General features: G+C 40.9%; 1 protein-coding gene across 1 annotated transcript in view; it reads right to left on the reverse strand.

The window, feature by feature from the left end:
- The window catches only part of SLC2A13 (solute carrier family 2 member 13), a 125,038-nt gene that overhangs the window by 61,407 nt on the left and 42,689 nt on the right, over positions 1-20,942 (reverse strand). The window contains exon 4 of the mRNA XM_026046380.1: positions 9,775-9,883. Within this exon, the coding sequence (XP_025902165.1) occupies positions 9,775-9,883 (109 nt within the window). The remainder of the gene's footprint in view (positions 1-9,774; positions 9,884-20,942) is intronic.

Raw genomic sequence — 20,942 nt, forward strand, 5'->3', positions numbered from 1 at the left:
TTTGTCTCACCTCCCATGAGGTAGGTCATAGAAAACCAGAGGGAAAGGCAGGACCTGCCTAAGGTTGAAAACACTAAGCTAAAGCCTCACAAAGTTTCACTGCTCCGAATGTTCTCATCTGTGTTCCCAGTAGGAAAACACACGGCAGAAATAATACATCAAGTAAACAGAAGTGGGGAAAAGGATCCCAAGCTGTCTTAGCAGGTTATTTTTGTTGTGGTTTTGTAAGGCTTTTCCCTCCTTTCTTTTAGAGGATCTGCCACTCATTATTCTGTCAAAATTTCAAGTTTAATTGAAGGAAGGGGTTTTCAGAAAAACAGGAATTTGAATCAGCAATTTGGCATGACTTCTAGCAAATTCTGCTTTCTCCTTATAAAACGTAGAAAATAATTCCCTTATACTGTAAACTGCATATGGGTCAACTGATAAYGTAGTTTCACAAATCTTTATATTTCTAGGATGTCTGTAAAGCATGTCATCTTGGGAGGGTACAATGTGCAAATGACTATTTAAAAAAAAAGAAATAAAATATCACTAAAAAATCCACAGGTTTTGTTCTTCAATGAAAACTGGAAATCACTAAAAGACATTTTATTACCTCACCTAGAAATGCTGGTAGTTGGCAGGTGTGGGGGGGTGTAAAACCCAAAACATACAATAGTTTTAAGCTGTTATAAGTTTCTCACCTAACTAGATTCCAATTGTACCTCCCCAGATTTCCCTTTAGCTGTGATAACATGGGAAAAAACTATAGGAAATAGCCAGAGACCAGAGTGAGGAACATCCCRTCTCGGCACAGCGAGGACTTTGTCCAGCTCTACTTAGTTTCTGTGTCCCACACCACCTGCACTGGCACTTTGCTGCATCTCAGCCACTCTTGCCCATTTAATACCCTCCTCCTTGCTGCACTTACCCACCACATTCCTACTGCCCACAAGGAGAAATTAAGAGGCTCTTTGCTGCTATCTTATTTTTACTCTCYATGTGGCAACTGTGTTCCCTACGGCACCTTATCCCTTTTGGCCATAGCAGTCTTTGTATTTGCAAACTGTGCACAGTAACAAAGTCTCAAAGCGCCTTTAGACGTTGCCATGTTTTATTTATGCATCATTTCTGTTTTCATTTTAGGTGATTTTTTTGCATGTTCTGTAACCTTTCATTTTTTTTCCCATTTCTCTCCATCTCTGTTGCCTGAGAGAGCCTGACCAGCCTGCATTGGCTTAACTCATGTTGACAGACTCCAAAGAATCCAATTTACAGAACTGATTCCTATACCCTTGAAGTAAAGGTGAATAAACAGACCTAAAGGGCATCATACCACATACTCTATGTTTGAATGAGAGCAGTAATATAGTTCACCAAGGCTTCCATGTTGCTGCATTGGGCAGCATCTAATGAAGTAACCTTTGGTAGTTTCATTTGGTGCCTTCTCAGGATGCTTTGTATTGTGAGCTTTGAATTGCTCAYGTTTCTATATTCCTTCTTTTGTATTAATGAGTACTTACCATTTTAGGGCTAACAATAKGGTCCAACTTTTAAAGAATACACATCTGCTACGTTTTCACAGGTGAGCAAACCTACCAGGTAAATAAAATCCACTCCCCTTACACTTCTGCTATAAATTACAGAATTAAATTCAGCTGTAAAAAAAAAGAATTAAGTTAAATTCRTTTCCTGGCAAGTTTTCAAAGCCACTAATGAAATACTTGATTGAGGAACAGTCCTTGCTAGAGATAATGAAAATATACAGATTAACAAGATTATGCCTACTAAATATTAACAGTTTTTCCAAATGAAGATACTACAAAGGCTTTGTGTTAGCAACATTCAACAGCAGACTTGAAAGTGACTTCCTTCTGCAAAAATATCTGCACTGAAAATATTAAAATTTATGAGAGAAATACAGCTTGGGTTGTTTGTGGGTGTGTTTTATTTTAAGGATTAGTCAATACTTAGAACCACTCCTTTTAATAATTTATTTTCCAAAATGTTGCAGAAAGAAGACAACTACCAGACACGGCCACTAGCAGACGGCAGAGAGTCCTAGGGTGCTGCTGCCATCACGCAAGGCTAATTCACATGTGTTAATGCGGCTTAAGTGTGTATTTTTTTATGTAGCAACCTAAGAGAAAGTCTGCAATGTAAAAAAGGGAAAATACTGCATATAGCGATTCTTAAAACCATGAAGATATGGAGGGTCCAGCTTTGGAGGGAAAAAAATGAGTGGGGGAGGAGATTCAGCATCAGTGGCCTGAGTAGGAGACTAAATCTGCAATATTTTCAAGACAGAATTAGAAGCTCGAATTAACCAGCAAATTCAACACCTGAAACACCTCATACCTGAGCTGCTGACCTGGCTTCCTCTGCAGTATAGGAAGGCTTTTGTAGTTTATTTTTAAGCCTTAAAAAACATTATTAAGACAAACATCATCTCAAGATCCTCTAATGCACTCGGGATTTTCACTTCATTTAGGTTTTGGGTAATCTTGGGTGATCTTGATTCTGTTTTTACAGTCTTCAATAATACTTCTTTTCAAAAATTATTAGGACAGAGGTGACATAAAAATTTCAGGTAAAGAAATTATGAAACAGATGATGTAGCACTTCTGCCTTGTAGTTTATGCCCACTACTTGCAGTTCACAAACAACAGCATGATGAAGGCAGTGTCTATTGCAGTAACAAAGCAATTAGAAATGATGAATATTTCCAACTTCCCCTAAGAGAAGACTCAGCCTAATATTTCTAAGAACTAGACTCTGTTCCTGTAATCACTCTAAATTTTACCTTTCTCAATTCATTCCCATTACTTGTGCTACGTAACATCTTGAATTACTTCCCACATCTTTGGGGTATTCATCCTTTCAAACTTTTATATCAAAATTACCTGCTCTTTTTGCTGAGGACATGGATCTGTTTTCCAAAGCTATCTTCCCAAAACTTTGGCTAGTTGGTCTAGACAAAACAAGCAGTTTCTTAAATACAATAAACATTTCACAGCTTTACTCTAGCTAGCAACTGTTGGGTTTGCACCCTCCCTTTTTGCCCTTTCTGAGTATTATTTTTTCTTCTCTTTTCTATTTCAAGCTTTCGATCAGAATACCGACACAAAAGAGAATCAGCCTTTGCACTTTACCCAAACAGCTTTACCCCTCGCTAGTATTCTAAATACTCTCTCAAAAATGTCTAAAATGATAAATTACAGCCTTTAGAGCAAAAACATGGATGAAATATTTACGCTGCCAAGATGTAAACACAGTTATGAATATTGYCCAAGATTTGGTAGAGTGCCTCCAGCATTGGAGATACACAATACAAGAAGATTTAAGAAAATCTTTCACTTGATAAATAGAACTTTGGACGCACAAGTCATCTGTGAAACACAGCTAATGATATGTAATTTTTTGCAATACCATGACAACCTTGCAAATTTTCAAATTTCCTGAACTGCCTTCTTGAAGCAGATCTTCTAGGTTGTGTTTTCRATTTCTCTAGAAATCAAGCACTCCTCTACTTATCAATTACGTTACTTAGGATACTCCCCAGTTTAACACTCTCAACTAGTTTCATCATATTATTAAGACTCGAATAAAGGGCATCTGCTAGTGTTCGGTGTCTCTACCTGCTGGATTACATTCCAGTACATCCCCACAGGTCTGGCTGCATGTGCTGTTTCCAAGCTGATATTCAGGCACTTTTAATCCCTCACAAAGCCTCAATCTTCAGATAATTCCGCTAGATAAACAAGAAGAGCAAAGAGAAGGAAAAAAAACAGCCTTGAACATCCTCAGCCACCTCATCTTTCTGATTTGTAACTGAGAAGTACACAAAACCCCACAGCGGTCCCTACCTTCACTCCTAGGGTCTCTTCCCCTATGTAGAGGGCCACAGAGCAGGCACGTGTCTCCCTCACACATGGGGTCGCCCCCACATCCCCCTTCTCCAACATCCTCCTACTCACAAGATCCATCTTTCCGCGTCTTTACTGCACTCAGCCCAACGCAAAGGACAAGCGAAGTCTGGGACCTCTGAGCTCTTCCCTCCTCCTTGTTCCTCGTGGAAGTAGAGCTGAACCTCAAAGCACCCAAGAGAGAGGAGAGGCAGAGGAGGGAGCTGGGATCCAGAGCAGAATTCCTCCGCCTCAGCTTTGCTAACCCTCTGCAGGTCGAACCATGTATTCCTGCCAATCCCCACACACACAAACAGCAGGAGGGCTGCTCGAGTGTCATGCTGCAGACAGCTGAGTACTGCCTAATACCCACTTAAGCCACTAGAAGCGGTGTTCAAGCTCTGTAACTGCTGTACTATAGACCCAGCTTTCGAACCTACCACGAAATGTTCTTTGACATCATTAAACTTCCCTCTAATAGCTCTTAAAATTCATAAGTATCCTGGCTTCTTTCCAGCCTCAGTCCTCTGCCATGCATTTCTTTATTCCCTCATTTATATTCAGTACAACACTTGTCCACTTTTCATGTTAGTTGTTTTAATATTCCTAACTTTTCTTTAAAACCTCTATTTCTGCTTGTTACATAATCTCCTTTTGTCCTCCTCCTCCTTTCCCTCATTCAGGCCCTTTTTTCCCCCTCTCTCATTACTCTGAGCTTTTCTCCTCCTCTATAAAATACTTTCTTCCACTCCCCACTTCTTGCCAGCTGCAGACAGATCCTCGTTTTCATCATCTCTTTTTTTTTGTTSTTGTTCTTTTGTTTGTTTGCACTGATTAAAAAAAAAAACAAGGCTGTTATGACTTGAAAGTGTCTGTGGACCCAACCCAGGCACAGATTTATTTTACCTGTGAATTCACATAATCTTTTGGACTATCAGGTCACAAACATTAATGCCAATCCAAGCTGAGGCCAGAAGCTGCCTCTTTCACACCATACACCGCGTTTCAGTTACAGAAAGCTTTTCTAACACAATATGGAAATATAATAGCAAACAACTAAATCAGCATCACATCACGATTACTGCCTAACTGCAAGAGAAATTACTTGGGCTTTCATCAAGATCGCTTCTTGTAGAGTTTTATGAGAATCTGACTAATTAGGATGATGCAGCTGCCTCTTAAGCTTATCGAGAAAGGATGTGACAGATTTGAAGGCCAGAAGCCAGGGAGAGCTTGTTTGATTGGACACCCGCTAGCTCCGAGCCAGCTGGTCTCAGAAAGAGAAGAAGAAACCCTGGCCCAGGTCACACAAACCTTGTTTCAGGCCGGAGTGAGCACATGTGCAATGAAATAACACTGAGTTGCCTCCTGTAATGGCTAAATTACTGCTTAGTATTGAAGATAACTTAGGATTTTTCCAAGAGCTTTTTTCCCCCTGATTTGTTTTGACTGCATGGAGGCTGCACAGTATTGGGAGTGTTTTCAGGAGTCAGCGTCCTGCTGCGACTTSAGCATGTAGCTAAAACATTGATTTACACCATGTTTGTCATTTAACAATCAGAAACAGTCAAATCACAGGATCAGGGAATGGCTGAGGTTGGAAGGGACCTCTAAAGCTCATCTAGTCCAACCCCCTGCTCCAGCAGGGACACCCAGAGCGCGGGGCACAGGGCTGCATCCTTCGACATGCAAAATAAAAAAAGGTTGTGTTTGTTTGTTTAATAAGACTTCTAGAAGTAACTGATAGAGAAACTTAYCAGGAAATTTTATTTTAAAGAATGGTGGTTCTTCCTCCCTTGAATTTTAACTATGTGCCACTGTGGGCTTGAAAGTCTCTGCACACCGCAATGCAGCAGAAGTCTTGGGTGATCTGAACACCCAAGTTCTGAACCACCTGATTTGCAGTAACTGCTATCCTGGAATGTAACCTCCTTCCCATCCTGGAATGCAACCTCCTTCCCACTGTCCTTTTTGGTATCCTGTCAGAGGGATTTGTGACTCTAGGCTTGAAACCGGTTTCAAGGTGAGAAAATCCCCCCCATTGGTAAGAAATCAAACACCTGAATCCTTTCCAACTTGCTCGCATTCCCATCAGAGATGCTACTCTAAAACTGCACACAATTATCATTTATAAGTCAGTTAACCTGGAAAAACCTATGGTMAAAAGATTATTTTTTCCTACTTCAGATCCCGTATCTTACAGCATCAGCATCCTTATTCTCAGGACACAGACACACATCCAAAAAGGAAACAAAACAAGAGGTCACTGAGCTTTAGCCCTTTACTGACTAAATTTAGCATGCCTGAATCTGTTCGAAGAGTCACCGTCTCCTCGGCCTATTTTTACATTTTCTTTCTTATTTTTAGCAAGCAGAAGTTGCTCTGCATGCAGCTCTCAACTCTGCTGGCTTCCTACTCATGCCCAGAACTTCTGGGTGTCACATATATATTCAGCTGATTCAAATACAATACGGGACTCTGAGCATCAACCTGGATCACCTGCACGGACCAAGCTGTTCTCCAGGCATCCTGCAAGAGCACTTCTTTTGTTCTCCTTTTCCCATTCTCTATCCTACAAGAACTGTGATTAACCCAGCTGTCACTGGGGTCACTACTGATACTCCAGTTTTAACTTGAAAATATTCAGACCATGAACCCTTCAGGATCTGAATCTTCATTTTCTTTTCCTGTTCCTTCATTCATTTCTTTTAGTTTCTTTTCTTTTCACCTGCTTTTTAGGATAGACAGTGTGTGATTATTTTTAGWCTCCTGCAAAATTCCTGTATTATAATGCCTCTGTAATTCCACCTTTAACAGTGTGATTTTTTGACTAAAGAAGTAGTTTTTTTTAAGCAGAGCTGTTAGTTGGTGCATCATGCAGAAAAATATGGTAAGTGTTAAATAGTAATACAGTTATTTTCATTCTTCAAGAGGCATGGAGGTGCTGGAAGTCCACTGAAGGGCTATTAAGCTGCTGAAGGGTCTGGGCCATCTGTCACCTGAGGAGAGGCTGAGAGAGCTGGGACTCTGGAGCCTGGAGAAGAGGAGCCCGAGGGGGTCAGAATGAGTGTGTAGGAGGATCTGAAGGAGGGTGAAGAGAAGATGGGACCAGACTCTTCTCAGTGGTGCCTGATGATAGGATTAGAGGCAACAGGCACAAACTAAAACATGGGCTGTTCCTTGAGAACATGAGGAAAAACCTTCTCCACTGTGGGGGTGACAGAGCACAGGTGGCCCAGTGAGGCTGTGGAGGCTCCTTCCATGGAGATGTTCAAAGGGTGTCTGGATACAGTGCTGGGCAACTTGTTTGGGGTGATCCTGCTTGAGCAGGGAGGTTAGACCAGATGATCTTTGGAGATCCCTTCCAACCTCAACCATTCCATGATTCTGTGAATCCATATGTAAGCAAACCATCTTCTTGCTGGAGACAGAAGACAGTTCCTTATATTTCTGAAAGTTCCTTTCATAGGAAAGTCCTTATCTTGCAAAACCTGATAAATACAAATTCACTCAAATTGGATTACTAAAATATTGGATTTGCAAGCAGTTTACAAGTTAGTCCTTTAACAACAGTGCCTTCGTGTGTTTATTATAGGCATTTCTGTGTTTTAAAGCTAAGATTCAACTGTATTTTATAGCTGTAATTCTGTCCTCCTACGCAAACCCAGTTAGGTTAATTCCAACTATCTGCAGAGCACAGTAAGAGACTGGAAGTTTAAGATAAGCAAAGTCAGCCTACCAATGTCACAAACCTTGTGAACTTTCTGTCCATTTCTTTTCTGTCACAGTAAGACTTCCTAAAGGAGAACCAAAATGTGAGTATGTCTGTCCTAGGCCAGAGGTTGCATTCTCAGCATGTTTAATAATACTATACTAATTTTCATTTCTAGAGTTTCCTGAATTTATTTCTAAACTTATTTGTGCTTTTGGCATTTATAACATCCTGTGGCAATGATTTCTGCAATGTAATTATGCACTGCATGAAGAAATGTTTCCTCCTGTTTATTTTAAGCCTAATGTAGGCTAAGAAATTGGGGTCAACAAAACTCTGCTATGAAAAATAATGAATAATCACAGCCTCCGTATCTCCGTTTTACAAGCTTCTACTGTCCTTTCTCCTGTACTTGTTCTTTTTCCAAGCTGCAGAGGCCTTCCCAGTTTGCTCATATACAGGCACATCTCTTGTACAAGCTGGTTTGCACTTGTTTAAAGACGGGACTTTTAAAGATAACTTAAACTTGTTTAAAGACAGGACTTTTAAAGACATCAACTCAAACATCTCCTGTGGATTGGAAGCTAAGATGTCTCTACAACAGMCAAGTCAGCTCTTCAGAATAATTTTATGTTCTCCATCTGCACATTCATTTTTCATGTTTGCAACCATACCTCTAATTTCATTGCATAGCAATTTCAACCACTTTTGATCAGCATGGGATTCAAGTTTCCTGTGCCATAGCTCGGTGCAACACTCCTCCTCCCCTGTGAAACTGCAGCTCCTCTGATACTCATGCAATCTGACCAACAGGTTTACGTTGATAACGTCCCAAATCTGATGATTTTGTGTTTGAATTACTCCTAACCTGTTGGGTATAGGCTGATTAGCCCATGCAATCTGTTATTATTCATTTCATCTGCTTGTTCAAAGATTTTCTTCCCCTTGGCTTTTCAGTTTGAAGCAGATATCTGAGACACCTMTAGTGAACTCCAGCACGGGATGGCCCTACTTGCTCCACTGTTAGCACAGATGCTACAAAGGCTTTTATAAACTTTGTTGCTGAAGATCTGTGGTTTGCTAGTGTTCTCCTTATGCCTGGATCGTTCCTGGACCTAGAGACACCATCAGATCTCCTTTCTTCATCAAAGCACCTTCCCGCCTGTCTGCTGGGTTTCACACCTAACTTACCAGTTAGCCTGTCTCCTGCTTTCCTCACTGATGGCCACTCTCTGCTTTGTAAAGCATCTCCTTTGATCTGTTACAGACGTCCCTTCTCTGAAGTTTAACAATAATGAGTAATTTTTCCCCCCTTATGRCAGATTGCTGATCCTTAAGAGTTTAAATATGGTATCTCTTGATACCACTGAAAGCTTTACCCTTTTACCTGTGTCTTTCAACTACCTCCTCCACAAGTTTCCTTGTTTACATGTAAAACCTTCCCTGAGATATTACTGTAATATTTACATTTGCTCTTAAAACAATAGAGAAACTGCATTTATTACAGTTACTCTTGCAGACTGGATCAACAGTAACTTCATCATTAACTAGGCTGCTTGTACTGCCTGTTTACCAAGAGCTCCTTATCCTGTGAGCTGGCAACTTATCAAACTGACCCTCCATAAAAGTAACAAAAAAAAAAAAAAAAAGGCAAAAAAAAAGGCAAAACAAAACAAAACTTGTCTTCATCTCTACACTTACTGAGTCTTCCTACAGATAATGGAACCATATAATAATGAAAAATACTTCTTTCCTTGGCATCTGTCACCTCCTTAAGCACTTCACAGTCATTTTCCATCTTGTACGTGCTCAACAGCCACTGTACTTTGAGCTCTTTTCCCACAGATCTAACCTACAAGAGCAGCTTCTGATCTAGACGTATACATGTCTTTGACTGTAAAATCTAACATATAATGTCACATCTACACGTTGCTATAGGCTGCAACGTGTCTATAGCCTACACATTGCTATAGGCTGCAATGTGTCATCTCTACACAAGTGCCTATCCTTGCATTAGCAACTTCCTGAGATGTAAAAATGCGGATTTAAAAGCAGGCATTCAGCTCATTCACTCACTCGTTTGCATTTCAGATCCCCTCTGGATTGCCRTGAACAATTGCCCTTGCTCTGTCTGCTCTTATACTTTAGAAGGAGAAGAAAGCAGTCAATACATACATGACGGTGTTAATGCCTGACAGCTGTTGAAACATCTGCAGACCACAACCCACAATTAAGGCTCTTCGAGTTGGAGGGTATGTTAGCATTCTGCAGATCACAGGTCCAGCTTAAAAACAAACAAACAAAACAAGACGTAATGGTTCTTAAATGCTCTCTATCAAGACAATGTTCCTAAGCATAAGTTTTTCTACTCCATTGTGAYGCAAAGTGGGATTCATTCAGTTATTTTCAAATAACTTTATGATTTCAGTTCTTTTCTGCGYTGCAGTAGAAGATGATTTTTTTCAGGAAACAAAGGTGTAACACAAAACAGTTTCTTGATCAAAGTGTATAGTATTCTTGATGGCACATGCACAGGGTCCCATATTTTATCGCTATTAACAGACTGCACATCTGCTACAGCTGGAGATGCTGTTTCACACTTCCCACAAATAGTCACTTGGGTCCCTTTCTCAAGGCTCCTACTCACGTTGTGAAGCTGCTTCAGGAATGTCCCTGCTCACATGTGGATCTTGCAGATCAGAAAGTCTCAGAAAATCAATTTATACCTGTCACTGGAAAGAGGGGCATTTGTGGTGTGGATAGATCTGTGTTGCACACGTCTACGTGCAGCAGAYAGAACGCATTATTTTTCCATACCTTGGGTAGCATTAAAATGGGGCTAGATGCAACAAAGCAGAAAAGAGTGTCTTATGGGGGAAGAAAAAACACRCCAACATTTCTGGCAAATAGAAAAGTTTCTGTCTTTGATAATTTTAATTTTTAAAATTATCCTTTAAAAAAATGCAATTCAGAAAACTCAACGAATCAGGCAACCACAGAAAACACTTCACTTTATTATTTAGTTTCATTTACTCTGTCCAGAATATTCCATTCCATTAAAAACATATTCCAGTGACCATTCTTAAGCTTTACATATCTTAACAGATTTGGTATACCTACCTAGAGCAGCCAATAAAAGTCACAGTATATACACTTCAAAATATGTATCATCAAAGAATAAAAAACTTTTTAAAAGTTCTATCTGGAGACCAAGGGCTCCTATATTTACACATTTACACCTAAATTTACACATTTTCCTCAATGACCATCCTGAATATGCAGAAATATATTAAATATATTGATTCAACATAAAAATCTATCAAAGTCTATTAACGATGGAAAGATTTCTCGATAAACTCAATAAACAAGTTTAAATATATATATTTTTTCATTCAAAGGCAGTCAAACCTGCCTGGGGAAGAGTTGTTTCCATAAATAATTACAGTACTCTCATGCCACGTGTATTAGCACCTAACTCCCCATTTTTATCATTAACAGTAGGATCTTTTATGGTGGATTGTCCACRTGGTACAGACAAGGGCAAACACCATTAACACGCACACGGTTCTACCCATCCTGCAAGGCAGCCACATCCCCATCCACAAAATCCCTCTCTTTGGGTCTGCAAGAAACTTCTGTCTGTGATTTTTTAGCAATTCCTGCTCCTCTCAGGTATCTGCTGAGGAAAACTCCCCAAGCCTCCRTTCACAATAGGGCATTGTGCAAAACAATGGTAAAGGCAGCATTAAAATGAGTAGCTAGACATTAAAGCTAGACATTAAAATTCCCAAACAACAGGTTGCAACTCGGAGGGAGCCACAAACCCTTAACAAATTTCACCACAAAAATTCATTTTCAGGCCAGGAAGTGGCTTCCTGCAGAAAGTTTAGGACTCCACATTAAAGCCATTCAGTTCTTTAGACCTCCAGAGCACGCAATCAGCTAAATTCTTGGGATTTTTTTCATATTTCTAACTAAGAGTACTGAACACACAATGTTTAAAACATCGTATTGGTTTAAAAATTGGTTTTAAAAAGTTTTTTGTACCAAGGTCAATGCACCTGCAGAACATGAAAGGGCTTTCATAAGCTTTACAGCCTGCATGTTTACAAACCAATAAACTGAAATCAAATAAAAAAGATCATAAATCTCTACGAACGARCTTTACAAATTAGCTTAAAAGTGCAAAGAACTTTGGCTCTAAGACAGGTATTTTTAAACTAGAAATTGTATGAAACTTTTTATTCAAATCATCGAGCCCCCAAACTACCTGTATTATTCTTGTGTTTTCCTCTCTTCGCTCCTGCTACTGAAATTACTGATCTTTTGATTATAGAGATATGAGAGTGCTGAAGTCCTAGCCCTTCATATCATAGAAGAGGAAAAAAAAGCCTTCCCCATCCTTGCTTGAGTTAATATACTAAAAAAGAAAAAAAAAACAGTGGAAAAGAGTTTTGAAAAGATTCTTTAAAAGGAAGTCTTCAGAATCAAATACATTTTTTCTTCTGAAAATAAGTCTGCTGAAAATTGAACCTGGATTACAAGTTTCTGATAGCTCTTAAATTTACTGCTATCTATCGCAATGGATTAATAGAGCAAAAGCAATAAARCAAAAAATGCAGCAACTTAATTGCATATGGCTCTAGAGGGAAACAGCTGACACAAAACACAGGTCACAAATGAAATTAAGTGATAGCTATTTGGCAATTTGTTTTCACAATGGAGGGCATAAATATTCCTCTCCAAACTCACTGTTCTTGTTCCCTGCACTCCYGCCTTAATTGCTTTTGGTTCCTCATTAGCTAGAAGATTTAGAATCATTCCTGGTTTTGAGCTATTTAATCTGAGCTTGTAAAATCTTCCCCTTGCAAAGCTCCCAAACTTGCCTGTCTGCATSTTTTTTTCACGGCACCGGTCAGCCAAGAACATGAGAAGATTGTGTCAGATTGACAGCTCATCTGATATTTGATTTTTGGTGTTTTTCCAATATTTCACAGCAAATACATCCAATGGAATTACAAGACATCCATCTTTAGAACAAAATAAGAGCTCATCGCAGGTTAACTGTTGGTTCTAGAGAGTTAATGCAGCGAGGTTGTCCATGGCTAGCTGAAGTTTCTTATTTGCTTAGCAACCCTAGATAAATGTCCTCTCCAACCTATCTTATTAATACAGTAGAAGGGCACAGAAAGAATATGAACAAAGATTTTTATTTTGACAGCAAGTTGGTCTGGCCGTTTGGGAATCTGAAAACAAAGCAATTTTCTTTCATCTGTAAAAGGAAAAAACATCTTTCCCTTGATGCTGCTTTCTCTGATACAAAGCTTTGGCCATGGAAAATCTATATCCCCAAGAGCTTGCACAAAGAGGCAGCAGTTAAGAATGCCCTGGAGTGGGACAAGAAGCAGAGGCAAGAAAGAGGGGGAGAAAAAACAGAGTAGTGCATTCTGGCTCTGCATGACACGYTCTTTCCATAAAGCACCAACTCCTGTACAGAAGCCCTTAAAAAACTGCCAGAAATGTGACAAAAGAGAAAGCCAACAGGTAAAAACAGCAACTTTGACGGTGCCCCGGGGAGCGGAGGGCTGCGGCGGGCGCCTGGGCAGAGGCAGCGGTCAGGGAGCTCAGGGCAGAGGATTCTGGCTGCCCAATTTGCAGGGTGACAGCGAYGTTGTCCTCACTTAGAGTTGGAGAAAAGAGATGAGCGAAGAGAAGACGACGCGTCTCACACGAGGGAGAGGAGCCAGAGCCGCCCACTCCGCTCCCTCGCTCACCAGCCATCAGAGAGAGCAGCATTTATCAAACTGCAATTACTTTTATTTTCCTTTTCAGATTGAGGAAAGACACATGAAAATTGGCATCAGGAGAGTTTCAAGAGTGATGTTTTTTAATTAAAAGAGCATCCAAAAAGCTGATGACTCAAGAGTTCCCTCCAACCCAATCACTAACCTCGTCTCACACTGACCCTTCCAGCTGTTAGCTGTATTAACACTCATAGCAGCTTCATATTTCCTGAGCAACACACTTCAATCTTGTTTGTTTTGTTGTATTTTATTTCCTGCCAAGATCTAGGGGTAAAACCCTTTCTTCAATCTGTTCCTTATTTACGAATTAAACATTCCCGTTCCCACCCTAAGCCAGTGGGTTTAACAGTGAGAGAGATTTCTACTCTTTCCACCCCCAAAAAATTTTACACAGAGAGGTAAATCCTGAGGGAAGGGGGAAAGGGAAAGTCAGCAGGATTTTAAAAGTAGCCTGGAGCTCAAKGAAAGTCTCTGTGGGAACTTTGGGATGAAATCTCTTGCACGGTCATTCTTTTGTTCACTTTATAAATAGCATATTTYGTTTAAGCCATCATATTAAAAAAATACTTCTCATTTAGGGGTCCGGAAAAAATCCTGTCATCAGTTTTTCCACTCAGTGTTTAAAAGTCTGATACCATTAGCAGACTTTTATTAAAAATAATTTTTAAAAAATGTTAGAAATGAGGTTCATATTTAAATTGATTAAAAACACTGTTTTGAATTCAATCATTATAGTGCAGCTCAGCAGGATTCCAAAATAACCAGTGAAGAAAAAATTAACCAAATAATCACTGTAGATCAAAGCCAAGGTACTTTAGCTTTGCTTCCTAGTAACAGGACAGCACCATCAATGGATGCACAGAAGACAGACAGTAGAGCAGACTATAATCAAGCTAAAAATAGGAAGTCTTCATTAGTTTTTTTAAACTGARGTAATTAAACTTTAGCACAAAATTCAGTTCTGTTGAGGACAGGACCGATACGTGCTTCAACATCTCCTTTCTCTGCCTCCTCGGAGCTTCCTCAGAGCAGCTTCCCTACGATTCGGTACAAACCATCTTGCTCTAAGAAAATGAAGGTCTTGAAGACGACAACGGAGGCACCTGCAAAGCGACGCCTGCATCATTCTGTGGTTCCATGTTGGTACTTGCTACTATAATAACAAATACACAGTTGGATCCACGTACAATTAGCCGGACAATTTTTGCCTACTAGAGGTCCTCCTTTCTATTCCTATTTTCTTAAAGCTAATTTCAGAACCTCACACACACACAAGGTGATGTCTTGTATCACCAGTTGTCACTAAACACTAAACAAAGATTCCTAGATAAAAACAAATTCAAAAATATATAGCATACAGCTGCACAAAACAATGGGCAGAAAGCACTTTCCTTCTTCATGACTGTGTTTTCAAGATAAAATGGAATTAGTATTACGTAATGGATGATACGAGATCCCCCCGGTACTGAAGAATATATCTAATTTGAAAGTTGGGTAGCTCGCACTGATTGGAAGCGTCTCTAATCATTCCCAGCATAATGAAGACAGAATATCACTACCTGAATGGGAATCAAGCCTCATCTTAATCCAGTTGCTTTATGAATATGAAATAACCATAAAGGGCTCTTTTTTACAAAGTTGCTGAAAATTCAACAGTGTGGATGACAATGACTGATCTCTTTTCCCCCAGTTAAAAATGTTTTCCTCCATTCTCCGAGAAGGCTAATTTGTGCTTGCTTAACTGTTCCTATCAATACCTGGTTGCTCTGGGAAGTAGAGGGATGCGCAGAACATGGAGCTTTGCTTTGCTTCTAGGCACCTTCCCACRTCCAGTACACAGAAGACCCTAGTGACTTCTAAAAAATATTTAGAAGCTTGAAGCCTGTTCTCCTAAAGAATACAAGAATTCTGAGAGATTTCCTCATCAATTGCAGTAAGTAGATTTAGTCTAGTCACATTAATCAGCTAGTCACATTTATCAGCTAAAATACAGAGTAATATCCAGGTAAAGCAAATGATAGACCTCTTTCCAAAAAAAAAAAAAAAAATTACTGACCAGTGCAGCATATGCATTTCATTCTCCTCATTCTCCTCTTGTGCTCCCCAACTTAAATCCAACCGTTGCCTAACTGTTGAAGAAAATCACTATTAAGACAGTATCGTTGTAACTCATCTACTCAGAACCAACTCTTCAGCTTCCTTCGTGACCGCTGCAAAACCAATAACTCCCCAAACCCACGTCCCTGGCTCTGCAGTGTCCTGCCCGCAACCGGCCGCCAGATCCTCTCCGCTAGCTTGAAGGAGCCCACCTGGGAAGACACTACTTTAGGTTCTTCCTAACTTCATTTGCTAATGCTCTTTTTCCAGGGAGACAAAGGTGCAAACGTGGACTGAGGATGAGATGCAGCAACGATGGCAGCACCAGGATGCATACGGCAAAATCAGTCAGTGCACTTGTATAACATAAAATATTTCCCAAAATGCGAGCGTTAGACGAGTTGTACGTGGAAGATACTATTAGAACTACCATTTAAATATTTTTGGTCTGTTCGAATTCCATACTGAGYGTTCCTGTTTTCCCAGGATTTCTGGCATTCCTAGATTTCAAGGAGCCTTCAGGACAAACTCTAGTTTTGCAATCTGCCAGAGCGACTTGTCATGGCTCAGGGAAGATGCAGAATTTTGCTCTGTCCTCCTTATGACACACAAGCTACTCTTCAGATAGGTCAAGTATTTTCCAGAAGCAACACAACTTGTTATGAAAAACAGACATTTCAAGGGTGAGTCTTAAGAACAGAGATAGTGTGAATATTACCTCCTGTTTACCCACGCTCCCCCCCTCAAACAAAACAGAACAAACAAAGCAAAAAAGAACCCAAAGCAAAAATTTTTCTAGTTGGAATTTGTTCCGTTTCAAAGGCTGAAAAGCCCAAAGGTGTCAGCAAAACTGCTTCACACACTTACACATTACAATAGCTCACTTGGCATGGACAGGGTCAGGGAACAATGAAAGTTCATTTTCAGTGTCAGATACAAGAAGCATCTGCACCTTTATATGGGATCCAGGAAAATATTTTCCTGTTTCTCAGGAAGAGCATCATTGCCCAGCTGTGCCTTCTGCCAGCTGCCACCAACCTAGCAAGCAGAATGAAAGGAGAAATCCTTGGGCAGGAAGTCTGGAGGAAATCCTGTAAACAGAAGCAGAGAAAGAGCAAAGCTGGGGAAAAACTGCAGTGTTTGGGGCACTGATGTATAAGGATGGATTCCCAAGTATCTCCCTTTGCTCACTGCCCTCGTATGAGCTGACTGCCTCAGAGCTGCCCGATAGTCACTGGGAAAAATCTCTGCTCTGAGCACGCAGGTGCAAATCTGCAAAGCTAATTCAGCTCCATTCTCCACCTTGATGTAGACTCCAGTAGACAAGCATGGTAGAAAATGGAGCATGGGGCATGGATTTGTCTGACCTCAGCAGATTCAAAAGGCAAGTATTTTTACCAAACTGTGTTTATAATCTAGCATTATGCTACATTACACAACCTCTCAGCTTGGAAGCTCGCTCCAAGAGAGCGCTGCTGTTCTCAGCCAAAACTCTAACGCAGGTGCAGGCATCTTGCAGCAGCTGACAGCAAATAGAGCAGTTCTGTATAAAACCCCACTAGAAATAAAAAAAAGTGGGAGCCGTTCCTATGTACTATTATGTTTATTCTAAATTAGTTTAGATTATAGGAGAAAATTAAAATCTTTGTAGTGCTAGCGTAATGAAATAAATGCAGTTCAATGTCACGTTTAAAACAATAGGTCCCTATAGAGYTGGGGATTTCTTTCTCTTCTTTTGATTACTAGTTTTGCAAGTCTGGCCTAAAATCTGACACTAAATTGACCTCTTTTTCTGGGTCTTTTGTTGATAGTTTTTGGCAAGATGCAGATTTTTTTTTCTCCAGCAACACTATAAGGCCATATCCCATGTAAGAGTTGTACATATTTTAATAGAGTGGCTTAGGAAATAATAACAGAAAATATGAGAGGAGTACAATAAAGGCAATTTTGAAAGCTGATTATGTTCTAAGCCCTTCTCTTAAATCATAGCTTTTCAAGGACAACCAACACACAACCAGGGAGAAGAACCTGTAATTTTAATATTGACATGTCAGAATAGGTTACGCTGAGCAAGTGGATTTGCCTTTTTTTTGAATCGGTTTAAAGAAGGCTTTGTCATATTGCTACTAATCGCTGTAGGAAATTAAAAGTACATTTTCAATACAATAAAGAGATCTTGTCCATCGAACTAGCRTTAGGGATACATTGCTGCTAGTTTCCAAGACAAGAGCAATTTGGACACCGAAGAGATTAACTTATCAATAATTTAAAAGTAATATATCTCAATATTTGTGACTCCGGGCAAGGCCACTGTTTAAGTGCATTTTAAATTTAATAGCCTCAGATACGAGCCTTCAATTTGAGTAAAAATTATGCTTTGTSTCCTGCCGCTGGGCTTCTCTTTGGACCTGTGGGCAGCGCCCGGTCACGGAAGGGCCGCGAGCTCCGTGCGGCCTGCGCGGCGCTGCCGGCACGACGCAGAGCAGGCCTCGTTGCTAGGATACGCGCAGGGAAAGGATATTCCACAGAAGGATACGTGCAGGAAAAGGGGTTTCTCCCRCAGCTTCAGGGAGCTGGAGGGAGAGGGGGGCGCTTCCCATTTTGCCATGTTTCACAACGAGCCTTCCTCGTGATCTCGCACACCCGCACGGGCTCTCCCTGCGGAGGAGCGAGGCCTGGGTCGGACTGGGCTTGGGCGGGTGAGGCTGTTTATATGGAGAGGGGCTCAGCACTTCCACATTGATCCTCTCCAATAATTCACTCTGTAAACCAATCTGCAGGGATAAACCTAGGAGAAATTACAGCAACATTGTCCCGTGCTGTTACRATACAGGAACGCAGATTTCTAAAGCACTGACCTTCCTCGGGGAAGGACAGCAGCCMTGGGAACAGCCGTATTTCACTTGAACTCTCACAGCTGACAGATGACATTGCAGTGGTGTTGACTTAGAAACAACCCTCCCAAATGCCACCGCGCGACACGCTTCCTTCCAGGCCCTCTGAAAGCAGCGTGGCATAATAATAAAAACACATGAGGAGAGAGACGTCAGTATTTAGAGAGCCCCTCCAGAGCAGCAGTGTGCAACACAAGTGTCCTCTCCACGCGCAGGGCAAAGCGGAGCCGCACTCGGCTCCGCAGCGCAGGAGGCTCCGCTCTGCGGGGACGCTCCCTTCTCTCAGCATCTGTCATTTCGGTTGTAATTTTGTCATTTATTTTTGTAATAGAGGTCAGGCGTCTTTGCAGGCTTCCTCRTGCCACAGAGTTCTTGCACTTCATTTCTCTTACTGGTGACATATTTGCCTTATGTATATATTTATGCACACATAACCTCAATGTCTTGTTGGTAAGACCAACTCCCCGCGACATACATTGACATCACAAACTGCCATAAGCTTCTTAAACACACAAAGTGTCACATTAAATAATAACATAAGTTACTCAAATCTCCAGCACAGTGTAACCCTGGGTCTCCAGCACCTTGCTTTATTTTGTACTGCAGACAAAACTAGCGAGTTTCTCTATGATGCAAAGGAAGATTTAAAAAAGCAATAAACACATTGATGTGTCACCAAAACACAGACACAGTTGGTGGTTGRTGCTGGGTATAAGTTGGAAGGCAAAGTCCCAAAGACACGCAGGACACTCAAGTGCAGGAAAAGAACCCTGAAGGATTACAGGAAGAAACTGCCTTTCAGTTTGGAAGAGCAGAACAAATGATGATTTAATTTCTGCTGGCTCTCCGCTTCTCTGCGAGTACCGGGATGCTGCCAGCAGTCTGCCAGCAAAGATAAAAGCAAARGAAAAGTGAATAAACTAAGACTCTTCATATAGCATGAACTATACAAATAATTCAGCTGCTCCATAAAGCATGACAAGTTCTATACAAAAGCACTGGGAAAAAAAGAAAAAACAAGAAAATATTTTAAAGGCATGTCTTACTAAATTTGATGGAGATACTCAGTTTATGAATTAAAGAAAAATGCACTTTAGCTGGAAATGTTTACAGGTACACACTCACAAATGGCATTTCAACTGCCTCTTCCAGGTATCACAGAATGGTTGAGGTTGGAAGGGACYYCTAGAGCTCATCCAGTCCAASCCCCTGCTCCAGCAGGGACACCCAGAGCACGGGGCACAGGGCGGCATCCAGGCGCCTTTGGAAGATCTCCRGAGAAGGAGACTCCACAGTCTCCCGGGGCAGCCTGTGTCAGGGCTCTGTCTTTTTTGTTTTGKAAAACAAAAAAGTGTTTCAATGATTCTGCCTGCTGCAAAAGTAACAATTTTCTAAGCACTAATGATTTGTATAGGAAAATCCATAAATAACTCGTTATTTATCAATAACAACGAGTCTTAACAGGCACTCCTCCCTTTTCTACAGCCTGAATACCAGTACTGATGCTTCAACTTCTTAAAATTACTGGGATAACTGCAGTTGTGGCTTTACAAGCCTCAAGCCTATTTTTCACCCCAGCCTAGCAACATGTTACAGCACATATAAAGTGACTGATCCGAATTGATCTTTCAGAAAGCAAAGGGTAGACAGTGCCGAGACGCATCGTTGTGTGACTCCCTTCCACAAATCATACTCATGGAGACCATTTAATTGAAATTAATACCAACACTGAAAATATAAAGCATCCTAACCCCACAGGTGATCACGACTGCCTGCTACCACACAGGCAAAGCACAGGGCATGTTTTAAAGGATTAAGTCACCAGACTTGGCATCTTCCCGGGTGTGACACCTTTAATAACTGCATTTTCATTAAGGCAGGTTGACAAGGCACATGCAGACAAAAAGGGAGCACGGCTGAAGCTAGAAGTCCTGATGTCCCTCAGTACTGCAGAGCCTTGGCAGTGGGCAGGAAGCCGCTCTCCCATTTTCCCTACATGTAACAGTACACAAGTCACTGCGGCTGAAACATCATCCTAATAAAGAAACATCATCTAAACATCTATTCCCATACAACTGAAGAATTTAAAACACTTGTAGATCTCACTAAAAACAGGCTAAAAAAATAACATATAAACCATATAAAGGATATAGGACCGCTGCCATCCTCAGAGTTCATTGCTGAGGAAGTCAGTCCTTCAGACATGCCCCAGGGGTTAATCTGTGACTCCTGTTTGGGCTAGAGAGGTTTCCTACAGACCCGTTTCACCTTTGAGCGTGCTGGGCTGCAYGTGGCCTGTCTGTCTGTGCCGGTCTGTGGGGAGGTGCTGACCCAATTTGTGTTTTGGTGCTGCTTTTGTSAGCATCTCCAAGCCATTTGCTTGAGCTGCTCCTATCAATTTTGAAAGAGACTKCAAGAGGGTGACTACATGCCTACATGGTGGTGCATTCTGCATAATGCACAACGACAGGAGATGGGCTCCATGGTGCTTTGGGGTTTCCAAAAGACTCTATTTCTAAATTCTATTTCTAAATTTCCAAAGCTCTAG

This window comes from Nothoprocta perdicaria, unplaced genomic scaffold, assembly GCF_003342845.1.
Source record: "Nothoprocta perdicaria isolate Ctin4 unplaced genomic scaffold, notPer1 scaffold_44, whole genome shotgun sequence".
Taxonomy (NCBI): Eukaryota; Metazoa; Chordata; class Aves; order Tinamiformes; family Tinamidae; genus Nothoprocta; species Nothoprocta perdicaria.